The sequence below is a fragment of the Pan troglodytes genome, chromosome 19, assembly GCF_028858775.2.
Source record: "Pan troglodytes isolate AG18354 chromosome 19, NHGRI_mPanTro3-v2.0_pri, whole genome shotgun sequence".
NCBI classification, from domain to species: Eukaryota; Metazoa; Chordata; class Mammalia; order Primates; family Hominidae; genus Pan; species Pan troglodytes.
In genome coordinates, this window is record NC_072417.2 from 51356987 (window position 1) to 51375684 (window position 18698).

Consider the following 18698-nt stretch of genomic DNA (forward strand, 5'->3'; position numbering starts at 1 on the left):
GCTCAGAGAGGACAGGTTGCTTGCTCAAGACCATATAGCTCCTAAGTACCAGAGTCAATGTTTGAACCGAGTCTTACCTGAAGTAGGAGAATTATCTCAGCATGACTTTGAAACTCTTTCTGTGAGCTGCCCAGTATGTTTTGCCTGGGCCCTTTGACTACAGTGAGATTTCTGGTTAGTATTGTGAAGCAGTTAAATAACTTAAATTTACATTAAACATTTCTGGTTTTACTTTGATGATGACTTAAGGAAATGAATATAAACATATTTAGCATCATTGGGATAGCCACTTTGTAACTGAACAGATATAAACATAAGAAGTTTGCATCTTATTTTATATTCATGAATATTCAGAAGCCATATATAACAACAATAATTAAAGTGCAATACCAGTAATAGTCCACATATTACTTAAATTTGACTAACAGTATTCTTGTTGTTCTAGAAATGAGATGACCAGCTCTTTCAGAATATACAGCAACTGCCTCCACATAAAGCAGTGCCAGGTTTAGGAGATTTACGGTAAAGCCATGTTTCCCAGGAGGTCTGTACAAAAAGCCAGACTACTACTGGCAGTTACTGAGAGAGATAGGCTTTCCATCCATGGCAGCCATTTACTTTTGCTCTGGGAGACGTTTGTAATAGAAAAGGCACAACTGGGGTATTTATTCACTTCCCCCCGTTCCTCTAGTGTTTGGTGGCGTTGCCGTTGCAAGTGGGCAGGGCTAAAATGAACTGGTTATCTTAGGATCATGGAAAACCTGGAATCAAGGCTCAAGAATGCCCCCTATTTTTGTTGTGAGAAGGGAACCGATTCCATCCCTCTATGCCGGAAGTGTGAGACGTGTGTCTTAGCCTGGAAGATCTTCTCTACCAAAGAGTGGTTCTGCAGGATCAATGACATATCACAGAGGAGGTTTCTAGTTGGCATTCTGAAGCAGTTAAATAGCTTATATTTGTTACACTATTTCCAAAATATCCTTCAGACCACACAGGGAAAGGATTTCATCTATAACAGGTCCCGGATCAACCTCAGCAAGAAAGAGGGGAAAGTTGTGAAGTCCTCCTTGAACCAAATGTTGGATAAAACAGTAGAACGGAAGATGAAAGAGATCTTGTACTGGTTTGCGAACAGCACCCAGTGGACCAAGGCGAATTATACTCTCTTACTGCTGCAGATGTGCAACCCCAAATTACTGCTCACTGCTGCCAATGTGATCAGAGTCCTGTTTCTGAGAGAGGAGAACAATATCTCAGGTAAACAAGGCCACAGGCAGAGACTAGAGGGCCCCCGAAGACCAGAAGGCAAGGCTTCAGAAATCTGTAAGGAACTGCAGTTGTAGGCAACATAGGTAGACAGAGATTGCACAGAACGCAGCATAGGTTTTTTGAACTGACACCTTGTCCTGACACCCGATCCTGTTTACCAAAGGAGAAATGACTGAGTGTAACTTCCTTCTTGAAAATGATCAATGCAGGAGGAAGTACACAACTTTTAACTCACAAGCATTTATCATGGATTTCTGCATCTCATAGGCCCAGAAATGGCTGGTCCCTGCCCCTGACCCCTTAATGCTGGTGTCGTTCCTGCTTTAGGGATTGGACTGAGCTTGAGAGGGTTGTAAAGGGGAAGCTTTTGTTTTTCTCTTCAGCTGCCCTGCACAGAAACCAGACCAAGAAGTGAAAACTTAGGGCTTTTTTTTTTTTTTCATTCACTCTAACATGCTCCTTGCTTATCCATGAAATGAAACCTTAAAGTAGAGTTTCTCCAAGGCTGGAGATAGCTTAAGGGCCCAATAAGTCTAGGGTGGTAGTTCTCCAGCTGTGGCTTGTATCAGGATCTCCAGCAGGACCTGTTAAAACAAGCTCCTCCCCCAGAACTTCGGACTCAGCAGGTCTGAGGTGGGCCCAGGATTCTGTATTCCTTTTCTTTTTTTTTTGAGATGGAGTCTCGCTCTGTCACCCAGGCTGGAGTGCAGTGGTGCGATCTTGGCTCACTGAAACCTCCACCTGCTGGGTTCAAGCAATTCTCCTGCCTCAGCCTCCCAAGTAGCTGGGACTACAGGTGCGTGCCACCATGTCCTAATTTTTTTGCATTTTTTAGTAGAGACGGGGTTTCACCATGCTGGCCAGGCTGGTCTCGGACTCCTGACCTCGTGATCCGCCTGCCTCGGCCTCCCAAAGTGCTGGGATTACAGGCGTGAGCCACTGCACTCGACCAGGTATTCTGTATTTCTAACAAGTTTCCAGCTAGTGCTGATGTTGCTGGTCTGGGGATCTGTCTTTGAGAATCACAGGCCTAGGGTGTTGGAGAATCTTGGAAGTGTTTGGCCAGATAGTTCAGGGAAGCAGAAGAAACAATAAGGGTGGTGTCTGTTTTGCTTTGCTATAAAGGAATACCTGAGGCTAAGTAATTTATAAGGAAATTTCTAAGGAAAAGAGTTTTATTTGGCTCACAGTTCTGAAGACTGTACCAGAAGCATGGCACCAGCATCTCTTTCTGGTGAGGGCTTCAGGAAGCTTCCACTTATGGTGGAATGCAAGGGAAATCAACGTATCATGAGGCAAGAGAAGTAGCAAGAGAAGGGGAGGGGTGTCAGTTTCTTTTAAACAGCCAGCTCTTGCTCGAACTATATTAATAGAGCGAGAACTCACTCATTACTGTGGGAAGAGCACCAAGCCATTCATGAGGAATCTGCCCCCATGACCCAAAAACCTCCCATCAAGCCTCACTTCCAGCATTGGGGGTCACATTTCAACATGAGATTTGGAGGGGACAAATATCCAAACTGTATCAGGAGGCAAGAGAATTGAGCTTTGGAGGGGTCGAGGAGTGGAAGGTCCAACATGGGGAAGCTCAGATTTAAGCAGAGGTGGGAGAAAGCTGGGAGGGGGTGGTCACATGGAGGTGTTGTGGAGTTTTAGCTCTTGAAGGTGTGTAATTCCTGTCACCAGTGCGGCCTGACAGGTGGTCATATTTGTAGACTAGTGGAATCCAAAAGAATTTTAAAGCTGGATGGCCTAGGACACAATTAGATCACAATATATGTCACTTGATTTATTTGGTGTGTCAGGGGTATAGAAGAATGATAATATAGAATGAAGACACAGTGAATCCTAGGGTGTCAAAAACAGTAAGTTAGATTGGAGATCGACCGACTTAATATCCTTAATATTTACATAAGGAGACCAAAGTCCAGGGCATCTGAATGACTTTGCTTAGGTCACCCACCACGTGGGCTGAAAACCAGGATCCCCTCCTGGGTCCCTTCCACTCTGGAGTGAGTGCTGCCAGCAGCGGAAGGCCTGGCTTGTACACACAGATGCAATGCTCCGCAGTGCTCTTCCAAAACTTCATCCCATTCACCATAGGAATGGGCTATTTACACTGGAGTTGTGTTAAGTCCTATTACAGGTTGTGGCAACCTTCTTTTTTTTTTTTTTTTTTTTTTTTGAGACAGAGTCTCACTCTGTTGCCCAGGCTGGAGTGCAGTGGCCTGATCTTGGCTCACTGCTGCAAGTTCTGCCTCCTGGGTTCATGCCATTCTCCTGCCTCAGCCTCCCGAGTAGCTGGGACTACAGGTGCCTACCACCACGCCCGGCTAATTTTTTTTGTATTTTTAATAGAGACGGGGTTTCACCGTGTTAGCCCGGATGGTCTCCATCTCCTGACCTTGTGATCCGCCTGCCTCAGCCTCCCAGAGTGCTGGGATTACAGGCATGAGCCATCACGCCGGGCCAACAACCTTCTCTTTTCTTAGAGCAGATTCTCTCTTAAAAAATTAAATGTTCTGGTTGGGCGCAGTGGCTCACGCTTGTAATCCCAGCACATTTGGAGGCCGAGGCGGGTGGATCACCTGGAGTCAGGAGTTCGAGACCAGCCTGGCCAACATGGCGAAACCCCATCTCTACTAAAAATACAAAAAATAGCCAGGTGTCATGCACTTGTAATCCCAGCTACTTGGGAGGCTGAGGCAGGAGAATCACTTGAACCCAGGAGGCGGAGGTTGCAGTGAGCCAAGACCGAGCCATTGCACTCCACCCTGGGCAATAAGAGCAAAACTCAGTCTCAAAAACCAAAAACAAACAAACCAAAAAAAAGTTAAATGTTCTATTTTGACTCGAGGGTGGTTATTTCTGTCATTGAAGAAAATTCAGCTTGAGCTTCCGAAGAGCATTCCCTGTTGCAATTCCTGACCTCGACTCTCTCTCTCTCTGCTTGTATAAACAACTCGAGAAATTTTACAATGGGGGTGTGCTGAAAAGCTAACGGGAAGCTTTCTGAGATTTTTGCATAGAAGTTTGGAGGCCCCAAATAAAAACAGACATAACTGCTCTGGTCCATTCTGTACATCTTCAAAAGAAGGAAGAAAAAATGAAAGTTTCTCTCCACCTCATTTTCCTCAACACACCCACTTCAAGAGCAACCTTGTCTTGGTCTTCTGTGTTTCAGGGCTCAATCAAGACATCACAGATGTGTGTTTTTCCCCTGAGAAAGACCACAGCTCCAAGTCTGCGACCTCACAAGTCTATTGGACAGCCAAAACTCCGCACACATCCCTTCCTTTGTCCAAAGCCCCAAAAAATGAACACTTGCTTGGGGCAGCATCTAACCCTGGTAAGTGAACTTTCAGCAAGAAAGCCAATATGGGCTAGGTGCGGTGGCTCATGCCTGTAATCCCAGCACTTTGGGAGGCCGAGGCAAGCAGATCATGAGGTCAGGAGATCGAGACCATCCTGGCTAACACGGTGAAACCCCGTCTCTACTAAAAATACAAAAAAATTAGCCAGGCGCAGTGGCAGGCACCTGTAGTCCCAGCTACTGAGGCAGCAGAAGGGCGTGAAGCCGGGAGGCAGAGCTTGCAGTGAGCCGAGATCATGCCACTGCACTCCAGCCTGGGCAACAGAGCGAGACTGTCTCAAAAAAAAAAAAAAAAAAAGAAAAAAAAAAAAAGAAAGCCAATATGCAACCAATGTGAGATTGGGAAGACCCAGTGGAACTGGAGGGGCTGGCAGGGTGATAGCATCTGGGGATGGCAGATTTGAGGAACTCACATTCATTTAGCATCTACAATGTGCTGGGCTCTTTGACATTACTTTCCCATCTAATTCTCACAGCTGGTAAGGGGAGGAGCAAGGATTAAATTGATCAATATGGCCCCCAAACCCATATTTGCACCTCTCCGCTGCAGTGCCCACAAGACACATCTGAAGATAGAGATCAGAAAGGAAACTATCAATGATTTCCTTTGGAGTCTTTCTCTGCTCTGGGCCACAATCCATCGTCTAGTCCCTGGGCTCTGGCATGGTGGCCAGCTCTAGAATTAAACCCACCAATGGCTATTTTTGCAGTATTGGATTCAGTCTTGAGGAGGGAACAAAATTAATGGGGAATTTGGTTCCCCACCTCAAGGCACTCCTAAGTTGGGAACTGAAGCAAGACATATACATGAAATATCATCGGAAACACAATATCATAGGAAATACAAGGCATAGATTCTAAAACACTTTTATATGGAAAATTTCAAATTTCAAAAGTATGTAGAACAGTATGATAACCACCCACCCACATAGCACTGGCTTCAACAATTATCAACACTTTACCAATTTTATTCCATTCATTTCCCCCCCTTTCTTAAGTTGTTTAAAATTTTTTCTTGTTGGAGTATTTTTAAGAAAATTCCAGGCACAATATCATTTCAGACTCTGATACTCTAGACTTCTCCTTGGGCTGAAAAAGCTGAAAAGTACATGTATATTTGGGTCAAAAGATTCTATTCTCGGCCGGGTGCGGTGGCTCACGCCTGTAATCCCAGCACTTTGGGAGGCCGAGGCGGGCGGATCACACGGTCAGGAGATCGAGACCATCCTGGCTAACACGGTGAAACCCCGCCTCTACTAAAAAAAAAAAAAATACAAAAAATTAGCCAGGCGTGGTGGCGGGCTCCTGTAGTCCCAGCTACTCAGGAGGCTGAGGCAGGAGAATGGCGTGAACCCGGGAGGCGGAGCTTGCAGTGAGCCGAGATCGCGCCACTACACTCCAACCTGGGCGACAGAGCGAGACTCCGTCTCAAAAAAAAAAAAGATTCTATTCTCAAGTGGCAGAAGAGATGACAAAAATCTAGTGGCCTAAGGTTAGAGTCTGAGGAGGTTTATTTTCTGGGAGAGCTTTTGGTGGGGACTTGTTCTCGGCCTGGAGTTTCTACAGAGCCAACTCAACCACGTACTTTTCTCTGGCTTCACTCTAGAGGAACCATGGAGGAATTCACTCCGGTGTATTTCCGAAATGAATAGGCTGTTTTCTGGAAAAGGAGACATAACCAAGCCAGGGTACGATCCCTGCAATCTATTGGTTGACCTGGATGACATCAGAGACCTGTCTTCTGGGTTTAACAAATACCGAGACTTCATCCGTTACCTGCCCATCCACCTCGCCAAGTACATTCTAAGTATGCTGGGGTGTATGAGGGGATTTCCCAGACACCTCCCCTCTTGGCCCAGTTCTGGGGTTTCTGGGTCCATCTTTTTTTTTTTTTTCCCAGGAATGCTGGATAGACACACCCTGAACAAGTGCGCCTCTGTGAGCCAGCACTGGGCCGCCATGGCTCAACAGGTCAAGATGGACTTGTCAGCGCACGGCTTCACTCAGAACCAGATTACCTTCTTGCAGGTACTTCCTGCAAGTCTGAAAGGGGAATGTCTGAGACCAGCTTCATTTTCATGTTGAGGCTGATATGACTGTGGACCTTTCAGTAAACCCTTAGCTGGCCTCCTCCTCTACATTTGTGGCCTTTTAGGCTTCCTGGGTCCCTTCTTTTTGGTCCAAACTCCTGTTAATAACTGAGTACTCTTTCATTGTCAGTGCATCTCACAAGGACAATAGGGATAGAGACCGCTCAGGAGCAGAGAGACAGAGACTTTCCAACACCTCACAAAGCAGAGAACCCCCAGCCCCCAGGGAGTTATATTGCAGCTTATGCAGCAAGAAAGCCGTAAATGTGTCTCTGCATCAACCTCATATGGAGCACAGATGTTTATAAGGCTGCAAAATATTTTTTTAAGTTAAAATGAAATTTTCCCCAATGGCAATCTTCTCCAGCATTTTTACTTCTCAGTTTCTTGCCAGAAGTCTCACCCTAAACCATGGATTTTGGTAACTTAGATTTTTTTTTTTTTTCCCAGCAGAGAGGACAGAGGATGAGAAGCAGCAGCTGTGGTGAGGCTGGCGACAGTCTGACCATCTTTACTGGTCCCCCTGTGGCATTTGGTGTTTATTTTTCTCCTCCATTCGATCTGCACACACTGCCAGAGGAACTGGCCAGAAGTGGGTCTGCCTGCTGCAGCCAGGGCTTACCCATCCTTCAGATTTTGCCAAGAACTAGTTTTTCCCTTCCTCTTGCAGAGTTGGAGCCAAAAGAAGCCATTTTCTGTTTTTATTTTTGTTTTTTTTTTTTGTCTTTTTCCAGGGGTCCTACACAAGAGGAATTGATCCTAATTATGCCAATAAGGTTTCTATCCCAGTTCCTAAAATGGTAGATGACGGGAAGAGTATGCGTGTGAAACATCCGAAGTGGAAGCTGAGAACGAAGGTGGGTTCCAACACCATCTGGGGCAAGTAGCTGTGAGCATCTCATTCTAATTGCCATTGAAGGCTGAGGTCCAGACTCAGCCCTGGAGTGAGGACAGAGGATCACGGCAGGTGACACTCCTTAAGGAAGACGAGAGTTCTGTGTTGCTACTGACTTACAAGACACTTCCTCTTTTTTTTTTTTTAATGAGATGGAGTCTCGCTATGTCACCGAGGCTGGAGTGCAGTGGCACAATCTTGGCTCACTGCAAGCTCCGCCTCCCGGGTTCACGCCATTCTCCTGCCTCAGCCTCCTGAGTAGCTGGGACTACAGGAGCCCGTCACCACGCCCGGCTAATTTTTTGTATTTTTTTTTTAGTAGAGGTGGGGTTTTACCGTGTTAGCCCGGATGGTCTTGATCTCCTGACCTTGTGATCCGCCCGCCTCGGCCTCCCAAAATGCTGGGATTACAGGCGTGAACCACCGCGCCCAGCCCGACACTTCCTCTTCTTAAGCCTTGCTTTACTCATATGTTGGATGGGTGGATTGATTTGGTTGTCCTCTCAGGGTTCTTCCTTACTTCAAAGCCCCTGGCCGTGTTTTGTGTCCATGGCACCAGGTCATTTAGTGGCAAGTTCAGAGGCCAGGAGCAACCCCATCAGCCCATGCCTCTGGAGGCTCCAGCATCTGCTGCTCAGGAATTTGAGGAGGACCCGAGGGGAGGGCCAGGGCTGGTTCTAGAATGCCTAGGGCCTAGATGAATTTGGCTCCCTCATCCCTCACCTCCAGGTTTACTCTGGCTCTAGAATGGAAGGGGAGAGTTAATTAAATGTAGCCCTTTCCACTAGTTCTTGGGCAATAATGAAGAGTGACCGGAAGACTCTTCGAGCTCTTTGCTTTGACTATCAAGGCATGGTTGATATTCCTAAAACCATTAGATTTCTGCCCCCCCACTGCTTAAAGTCTATTTTGAAGTCTATTTAATTGGCCCCAAAAGGATAGTTGATGAGGGATGGTTTGACTGTCGCTTCCCATAAGGCAGCTATGTTAAATTAGAATTTGAGAAACAGAAGCATCCAGAGAGAGCATCTAGCTCATATGACCTGTAGGGGCCAGGCAGGTGACACAAAGGAGGAGACGGGTGGTGTGGGGAGTAGTGGATGGTGTGGCTGTCAGGGACTGGACAGTTCACCTGCATCTGAAGGGCCAGCTGCTCATCAGTTCTGGCTAATTATTGTCTTGAGAGATTGTCTTGAGGCCCCTGACCTGCTAGACCATCTAAGTCTTAGAAGATAGAAACCTGACGTATTATGTGAAATCTCTTGCTTTTATTAAACGCTGGCAACCATTTAAAAGCAGTTTTAAAAACTACATAGGCTAAAGAAAACACATTTCTGAGCCAGGTGCAGCGGCTCACGCCTGTAATCCCAGCACTTTGGGAGGCCGAGGCAGGCGGATCACGAGGTCAGGAGTTTGAAACCAGCCTGGCCAACATAGTGAAACCCCGTCTCTACTAAAAATACAAAAAATTAGCCAGGCATGGTGGCAGTGCCTCTAGTCCCAGCTACTCGGGAGGCTGAGGCAGGAGAATGGTGTGAACCCGGGAGGCGGAGCTTGCAGTGAGCCGAGATTGCGCCACTGCACTCCAGCCTGGGTGACAGAGTGAGATTCCATCTCAAAAAAAAAAAAAAAGAAAACACATTTCTGGATTTCCTTTGACCTGCAGTTTTTCATTTCTGAGCTGGTCCCTTCACCCATTTTATAGATAAAGAAACTGAGGCGCAGAGAGGTCAAGCTCTCCCAGCCAGCTGAGTGAAAGAGGCATTCATTTGAACGTGGACCTGCTTTTGTTTTCAAGTCTGTTGCTCTTTTAAGTATAACACAAAGAACACCCTTCTTCCTTGGGTGATACAGTCAGTAATGGCCCAACAGAAGGACTACCGAGCCAGTGTTTGACATTCTAGGAATGTTTTGACAGAACTGGACTGTATTGACAGAATTGTACTGTCATCTCGGACAAACACCGCCACTTTAAGTTCCAGGTCCCTTTCTAGTCTCATGCATTTCAAGGAAATCTCTTCTAACTACAAGCAGCCAGAAAGAACAGACAGTAAAACACAGATAAGACATCTAGGGCACAGAGGGAAGTGGGGGGATAGTCTCTTGGGTAACTACCAAACTTCACCCTCATACAGTGGGCCCGAGTAAAACAGTGGGCCATCATGAACACATTCCTTTCCATTCAAGTGCACTAAGATAGTGAAGCTAAAGCAGACTCGGGGGTATGCCTGCAGCTGCAGAAAGATGTATGGGGACAGACACACAACTCTCCCTCCCAGATAAGCACAACAAAGAGACACAGAAGCAGTCCAAGCATCTGATAAACTCTCCCACCCTGAATCCTTAAAGACTCTTAGTCTGTAAGAGAGTGCGGCTTCTGACGTAACTCGGTCAGAATTCCCTCCCAGATTTGAAATAAACCTGTTGACTGTCAAGCCACCCTTCACCTTTCTCTCCTCTTTCTTTAATTCTTACATGTGTAATTTAAGAAAAGGGGCCAGGCGCAGTGGCTCATGCCTGTAATCCCAGCACTTTGGGAGGCTGAGGCAGGTGGATCACCTGAGGTCAGGAGTTCAAGACCAACCTGGCCAACATGACAAAACCCTGTCTCTACTAAAAATATAGAAAATTAGCCAGGCATGGTGGTGCATGCCTATAATCCCAGCTACCCGGGAGGCTGAGGCAGAAGAATCACTTGAACCTAGGAGATGGAGGTTGTAGTGAGCCGAGATCACGCCACTGCACCACTCCAGCCTGGGCAAGAGAGTGAGACTCCATCTCAAAAAAAAAAAAAAAAAGAAAGAAAGAGAGAGAAAAGGGAGAGAAGCAGAGAAGCAGGTGAAACAGTATGGAGAACACGTGAAATAGCAAGACTAAGCAGTTACAGAGTCTCCTAGGAAAAGCGGAGGTGAGTGCTTCTCAGGGTGGTGAGTAATAGCATGAGTGTAAACTGTGTGCCTGATGCCCGCAGCTCTGCATACAGCATTTACTTGATTTCACCATAGATCAAGGAGGTGTTGCTCCCAGTTTATGGATGTGGAAATGAAGGATATGGTGTGAGAAAGTGGCCGAGGTCTCACAGTTGGGCAGTGGCAGAGCTGGAATTTAAACTCAGGTCTTTCCCTTCCCAATGACTCCACCATGTGGCTTCTTGGGCTCACAAAACTTAGGAGATGAGCAAGAGCCAATGAATTCTCACCTGGGTTGGGAGAATCCAGAGCAGCATTATTTAATTCAGGCTGGGATATGGAAAACTCCCTGGACACTGGAGGGGAGGCAGGTTGGCAGATTCTTCTGAGCAGAGATAGACTACATGGTTAAAGATTAAGAAGGAGAGGGAGCAGAGGAAAGAGGGCATCTGAGGAAGAGTCTAAAGGCATGGAGCAGAAGGCCAAGGTTTGGAAGGAGACTTCAGAAATGTCCCCAAGAGGACTCTCAGGTGCAAACATGATGCTGTGTTCTTCTTTGCCTTCAAGATAAATATATTCTGCTTTTTCTTCCTGCTAGTCTAATGGGACTGTTATTTCTGGCTATTTGAGGATAGAATATGGCAGGGAATATAAATGGAACTGAGAGTCTAGTTCAGTCATCTATGCCAGAATTTAGCACGTCTGGAATGCCAGAAGGTGTGTGATAGAGGAAGCAAAGGAGGGAGGGAAGGAGGGAGGAAGAATGAAGGCAGGCAGGCAGGAAGGAAATAAAGAAAGACTGGGAAGCAAATGAAAGCGCCCCTGTCACGACTTGATAAAATTGATTTCCTTTCCCTGAATCCCAGATACCTTATCTGTAAAATAATGAGAACATTTTGTGGGGCAAGTGATCTACTTTGTAAGGCAGCTACAAGGACAAATGAAAGTTGCAGATGTATGAAAACTTTGAAATGCAAATGCAGGCTGGGCGTGGTGGCTCACACGTGTAATCCCAGCACTTTGGGAGGCTGAGGCAGGCAGATCACCTGAGGTCAGGAGTTCGAGACCAGCCTGGCCAATGTGGTGAAACTCCGTCGCTACTAAAAATACAAAAATTAGCCAGGCGTGGTGGCACATGCCTGTAATCCCCACTACTTAGGAGGCTGAGGCAGGAGAATTGCCTGAACTCGGGAGGCGGAGGTTGCAGTGAGCCAAGATCATGACATTGCATTCCAGCCTGGGTGAGAAGAGTGAAACTCCGTCTTAAAAAAATTGCGGCCGGGCCTGGTGGCTCATGCCTGTAATCCCAGCACTTTGGGAAGCCGAGGCAGGCAGATCACAAGGTCAAGAGATCGAGACCATCCTGGCTAACATGGTGAAACCCTGTCTCTACTAAAAATACAAAAATTAGCTGGGCATGGTGGTGCACGCTTGTAGTCCCAGTTACTCTGGAGGCTGAGGCAGGAGAATCACTTGAACCCAGGAGGGTGGAGGTTGCAGTGAGCTGAGATCGCACCACTACACTCCAGCCTGGCGACAGAGCGAGACTCTGTCTGAAAAAAAAAAATGCAAATGCATAGCATAGCATGTGTAGCAGTAATTTCACAGTTGGCTTAAAATCCCCTGAGTGTGCTTTGTACTATCAGGTAGATGTAATATACATATGACGTTCCGACTTCTGTGAAATGGTCGGTCAAAGGGCACCTGTGACTTTATGTTGTGAGGATACCCTTTGTGAGCTGATTTTTGAAAAAGTTGTGTTATTGGTGACATTTGGAATTCAGCCTTGAAAGTTCATGGAATCAGGGCACATGGAAAATCAAAGAGATGAAAGAAGAATTAAGAACCTTGACCCAACATTTTGTAACTCATGGTTTCCTTTGGTGCTTGCTCACTGGCTGCTCCCTTCTCTGCAGAGCAGCAGCCTCAGCCTTCAGAGGAAGAATCCGTGAGCCCTGTGCCCTTACCAGGGAGACCCTAGGGGCTCTGGGACTGTGGGTATTTGAAGTTACCACTGAGCTTTAACTTCAAATATTCCCTTGTTAGAATGAGTACAACCTGTGGACTGCATACCAGAACGAGGAAACGCAGCAGGTCCTGATGGAGGAGAGAAATGTTTTCTGTGGGACCTACAATGTTCGCATTCTCTCTGACACGTAGGTACTGGGGTCAGAATCTGGGTCTCTAGGGATGCTTGAGTTACCCACACTGACATTTGGGATTTCCCTGACCTTTGTGTACATGGAAAGGCAAGCTCTCCTCACCTCAAGCTCCAGCCCTAAACTTGCACATGATCCCATGTAGACAATACTTGCTTCATTTTGCACCATTCTTGGCAGTGGGTAAAGGACACTTTCCCTTTCTAAATTTTGGGTATGCTGACCAACAACCTTTTGCACAAGTCACACATAAAATCTTTATTTTTTGAAATACCTTTATTTTGTTTTATTAATTTTAGAAATAATATACAGTTATTGGAAAAAATCTTTCAAATGCCAGAAAATGTATAGAGAAAGGCAAAGTTTTCCTGTAGTCTATCACCTAGCAATAACCACCATTAATATTGACGTCTACCCTTCTAGAATTCTTTTCTTTGCATACTTAGCACATATTTTAGTAGAAGTGGTGTTATATTACACATATTTCTGTAACCCAGCCCAGCAAAGTACTATAGATATCTTCCCATGGTAAATATGACAATCGTATTTATAATTGCATACTCTGACATCATTTCAATATGCCGAGAGACAAAGGTCCTTTAATAAGCAACTTTCTGCCATATTTTAGGCCTAGGACTTCACTTTATATTCACGAGGTTTTGCAAAGTCCACTTCTACTTTATTTTTGGCCATGAATCTTATTAACAAATTGCATCTTGACAATAGAACAGTCGGTATGGGGAAGACAGAACAGATAAGATAGGGGAAAGGCAAAGCTGAGTTTTTATGCTTAGTGTGGTGATAACTGCTCTTTAGAAGAGATGGTGACTAGTTGAACTCTAGGTATGACAAATGGAATAAGGGCAAAAATATCAAGAATTGCTCCTTATATATATGTGTGTACATATACACACACACATATATATATACACATATACACATATGTAAATGTATATATATGTGTGTACATATACACACATATATATACACATATACACATATGTACATGTATATATATACATAAAAATATATGTATATACACACACACATATATATGTAGTTTAAAGAACAATTATCACCATACTATCCGTATTTCTTTTTTCAGAGTGAACCTCATTCTGTCGTCCAGGCTGGGCTGCAGTGGTGCAATCTTGGCTCATTGTAACCTCCACTTCCTGGGCTCAAGCGATTCTCCTGCCTCAGTCTCCTAAGTAGCTGGGACTATAGGCACATGCCACCACGCCTGGCTAATTTCTGAATTTTTTTGTAGAGATGGGGTTTCGTTCTCTGGTCAGGTTGGTCTCAAAGCTCTTCATATTTAGAGTGACTATACATCCCTGTTTATTGGAACAATCCCTCTCTAGTCTGCAGTCCTAGTGTCATTAATAATAGTGTCCCCAGGTTGGGCGTGGTGGCTCATGCCTGTAACCCCAGAACTTCGGGAGGCTGAGGTAGGAGGATCGCTTGAGGCCAAGAGTTGGAGTTTACAGGGAGTTATTATTGCGCCCCTGTACTCCAGCCTGGGTGACAGAGCAAGACCTTGTCTCTAAGAATAAATAAATAGTGTCCCCTTTCACAATAAAAAACTCTCAGTTTGGACAATACATTATTTGGTCATCCTGTTCATACTTTACCTATTTGCTAATAATCCTATGATTGAAAGATTAATTCAACTCACCTAGTTTTATGGGACAATAAGCTCATTGTAAGTAAGGTCCTTATCTGATAATTATTTATATTTCCTGTGGTATCTACTAGCACAGGACTTTGAACCTAATATATGCTCACTGGATATTGATTAAGGGAAAAAACAAAAGAAAAGAAATACAGTGTGCACAGGACTTCCCAACTGTGTTCCTCTGATGTTTTCCAAGAAAAAAGGTTTCCATGATCAATTAAATCCGGGCAATGCCACATACTCCATTCTCTCTCTTGGGGATTTAGCATACATTTACGGAATTGTTAAAAAATTGCCTTGTGTCTCTAGTTTTTAAATTTAACGGAAATGGATTTTTGTCATCGTATGAGAGTGGGGATCCCTCAGGGCCTGTTAATTCTTGACCTTGCCTTCTGCTGCCTCCCTTGTTGAAAGGCCCTGGATTTTCCTTTACACCACTGCTGTAGGCAAAAGTCATGGGGCTAAGTCAGTCCCAGGAGGGACACTGACTCTTCTTTCATGGATAATCCTTTTCCCCTGGCACTCAGGTGGGATCAAAACCGAGTCATCCACTATTCCGGGGGAGATCTGATAGCTGTGTCATCTAATCGAAAGATCCATCTTCTGGACATCATACAAGTGAAAGCGATACCCGTTGAATTCCGAGGCCATGCTGGGAGTGTCCGGGCCCTCCTCCTGTGTGAGGAGGAAAACTTTCTCCTAAGCGGGAGCTATGACCTAAGTATCAGGTGAGGAGTCCAAAGGCATCATGATCCCTGTCCCACCCAGGGCCTAGAGGCAGCTCATGGAAGAAGTGTGCATGCTTCTTCTTTTTATATTTAACAGTTTTCCTAGAAGATACTGACTTCTAGAAGACCTTCAGCTTATTTTTTTTTTTGGCAAGGAAAAAGTCAGGAATGTATATATTGCTTAAAATTTGAATGAGATGGATTTATAACAGTTATCAGATATATTTTCTAATTGATGACTGCAAATCAGAAAAATTTTCTTTATTAGCATTCTTAGAGGAAGAAATAATTTACATTTGTTCTTACAGACTCTTTCAGGGGAACGTGGTTTTTTATGGGTTTGAGACAGACTATAGAGGCAAAATAGTGCTTTAAAAACACATATGTGGCCAGGCGCGGTGGCTCACGCCTGTAATCCCAGCACTTTGGGAGGCTGAGGTGGGCGGGTCATGAGGTCAGGAGATCAAGACCATCCTGGCTAACATGGTGAAACCCCGTCTCTACTAAACAAAATACAAGAAATTAGCTGGGCGTGGTGGCGGGTGCCTGTAGTCCCAGCTACTCGGGACGCTGAGGCAGGAGAATGGTGTGAACCTGGGAGGTGGAGCTTGCAGTGAGCCGAGATGGTGCCATTACACTCCAGACTGGGCGACACAGCGAGACTCCATCTCAAAAAAAACCACATATGTATATTTTTAAACAATATAACAAACACTCATGCGTCCATTACTCAGGCCAAGAAATAAGATACCACCATTCCCTAACCCTCCCACTGTGCCCTTCTCTTCTTGCTTCTTCCTGCCAACCAGAGGTAATATTATTCTAATTTTATACTAATGATTCCCTTGCATTTCTTTATCATTTTTGCTTCCTTCTTATACATCTCCAGAAGTATTAGTTACTTGTGCCTGTTTTTGAACTCAACATAAAAAGAATCATATTTTAAAAATTTGTTGGTACCTCATTCTTACATGGAACTATGTTTTTGAGATTCACCTATATGATGCAGGTGGCAGTAATTAACTTATTTTCACTGAGATACTGTATTAAATTGGATGATTGTATCGTAACTCATTTATTTGTTTTTCTGTTGGTGGACATTTGCATTGTTTCTAGTTTTTTTTTTTTTTTGAGATGGAGTCTCACTGTGTCGCCCAGGCTGGAGTGCAGTGGCGCCATGTTGGCTCACTGCAAGCTCCGCCTCCCAGGTTCACACCATTCTCTTGCCTCAGCCTCCCAAGTAGCTGAGGCTACAGGGGCCCGCCACCACACCAGGCTATTTTTTTTTTGTATTTTTTAGTAGAGAAGGGGTTTCCCCATGTTAGCCAGGATGGTCTCGATCTCCTGACCTCGTGATCCACCCACCTTGGCCTCCTAAAGTACTGGGATTACAGGTGTGAGCCACCGCGCCCGGCCCTTGTTTCTAGTTTTTAATTATTTCAAAGAATGCTGCCAGAGACGGGTCTTGGATGTGTCCCCTGGTGCCCATGTGCACGAGTTTTTTAAAGGTATATTCTTAGTATGGGAATTTCTAGGAAGGAGTACTAAACTGTTTTCCAGTGTGGTTGTATTAATTTACATTCCCATTAGCAGCATATGAGAATATCTCTTCTTATATATTCTCACCAACACTTAATATTGACAGTCTAACAGTTTTGTCAATCTGATGGGTATTAAATGAAACCCACTGTGTTTTATTGGGGTTTAAATTTTAACTTTCCTGATTACTAATGAAGTTGAACACCTTTTCATATGTGTATTAGTTAGGGTCTCCAGAGAAACAGAACCAATACAATGTGTATATACATAGGAGATTTACTATAAAGTATTGACTTGTGTGATCAAGGTGGCTGGCAAGTCCAAAATCTGCAGTGTGGGGCCAGCAGGCTGGAGACCCAGGAGAGCCAACGGTGCAGATGAAGCCCAAAGGCCATCTGCCAGAGAATACCCTCTTGCCAGAACTATCTATTAACTGTGTTCATAGTATCTACATGAATTTTGTTGAACAAAAATTCTCAATATGGGCCAGGCGCGGTGGCTCACGCCTGTAAGCCCAGCACTTTGGGAGGCTGAGGCAGGTGGATCATCTGAGGTCGGGAGTTTGAGACCAGCCTGACTAACATGGAGAAACCCCATCTCTACTAAAAATACAAAATTAGCTGGGCATGGTGGCACATGCCTGTAATCTCAGCTACTCAGGAAGGCTGAGGCAGGAGAATCACTTGAACCTGGGAGGTGCCACTGCACTCCAGCCAGGGCAACAAGAGCGAAACTCGGTCTCAAAAAAAAAAAAAAAAAATCTCAATATGAATGTAATAAAATATCAGTTTATCAGGGTTTTTTTTTTCCTCATTTCTGTGATTCTTCCCTCTTCTAGGTCACAGAGATATTTTCTAATATTTTCTTCTATCAACATTACAGTTTTATCTTTTGCATTCAGTTTTTAAATCTATTTGCAATTCAACCTTGTATGTGGCATTAGGTAGGGTTTCCATTTCATTTATTCATATTTAGATAAAGTGAGCAGTTTCTCCCCCACAGCAACTACTATATAACCTGCCACTTCCTCCATTGATTTGAGGTGCTATCTTTATCACATGGAAATTTCCCCTATGTGCATGAGAATGTCCCTGAGCTCTCTGATCTAGTCCACTGCCTTTCTGTTTTTAATCAAAATCCCCCTCCTTGAAAACTGTTTGTTTTGTTTTTAGGTATGCATTTGGAGAATGTTTTAAAATGTGATGGGGAGGGAAGTTCTACTTTTCACTTTTCTTTTTTTTTTTTTTTAAGACGGAGTCTCGCTCTCTCGCCCAGGCTAGAGTGCAGTGGCGCGATCTCAGCTCACTGCCAGCTCCGCCTTCCGTGATCATGCCATTCTCCTGCCTCAGCCTCCCGAGTAGCTGGGACTACAGGCACCTGCCACCACGCCTGGCTAATTTTTTTGTATTTTTAGTAGAGACAAGGTTTCTCTGTGCTAACCAGGATGGTCTCGATCTCCTGACCTCGTGATTTGCCCGCCTCGGCCTCCCAAAGTGCTGGAATTACAGGCATGAGCCACCGCGCCCGGCCTCACTTTTCTTTTTTATGTAACAGCTATAGTATATAAGTTTTGAGTTTTTGGAGTAAGTTTACCAACTTTCAATAAAACCTAACTAGACTTTTTATTTGGGTTGCATTGAATTTATAGATTAGTTTGGTAAACACACTCAATTAGATCATCTGTGTTCTTTCTTAGAGCCTTAAAGTTTTCTTCATAAAAGTCCTGTGTATTTTTACTTAATGCCTGTACACATTATAATTTTATTACTATTGTGAATGGTATCTTAATTTTGCTTATATTTTCAAATTAGTTATTGCTGGCATAGAGAAATGCAATTGATTTTTGTAAATTGATCTTGTGTCTGGCATCCTTGCCAAACTCTTTTATTAGTTGTAAAAGCATGTATGTTTCATAATTGGTTTTTCTTTTTCTTTTTTTTTTTTTTTTTTGAGACGGAGTCTTGCTCTGTCGCCCAGGCTAGAGTGCAGTAGTGCGATCTCAGCTCACTGCCAGCTCCGCCTCCTGGGTTCATGCCATTCTCCTTCCTCAGCCTCCCA

The 18698-nt window shown here is 44.6% G+C and overlaps 1 protein-coding gene across 7 annotated transcripts in view; it reads left to right on the forward strand.

The window, feature by feature from the left end:
* The first annotated feature begins 498 nt into the window (after positions 1-498).
* The window catches only part of FBXW10 (F-box and WD repeat domain containing 10), a 35497-nt gene continuing 17297 nt past the window's right edge, over positions 499-18698 (forward strand). For 5 of the 7 annotated variants that reach the window (XM_054670366.2, XM_054670363.2, XM_063798905.1 and 2 more), the window contains exons 1-7: positions 520-1257; positions 4454-4618; positions 6249-6449; positions 6543-6670; positions 7467-7589; positions 12583-12692; positions 14901-15101. In XM_054670366.2, the coding sequence (XP_054526341.1) occupies positions 753-1257; positions 4454-4618; positions 6249-6449; positions 6543-6670; positions 7467-7589; positions 12583-12692; positions 14901-15101 (1433 nt within the window). In that variant the 5' untranslated portion in view covers positions 520-752. Of the gene's footprint in view, positions 1258-4453; positions 4619-6248; positions 6671-7466; positions 7590-12582; positions 12693-14900; positions 15102-18698 lie in introns of all 7 variants that reach the window. The other 2 variants (XM_054670364.2, XM_054670362.2) reach the window with 2 other exon arrangements.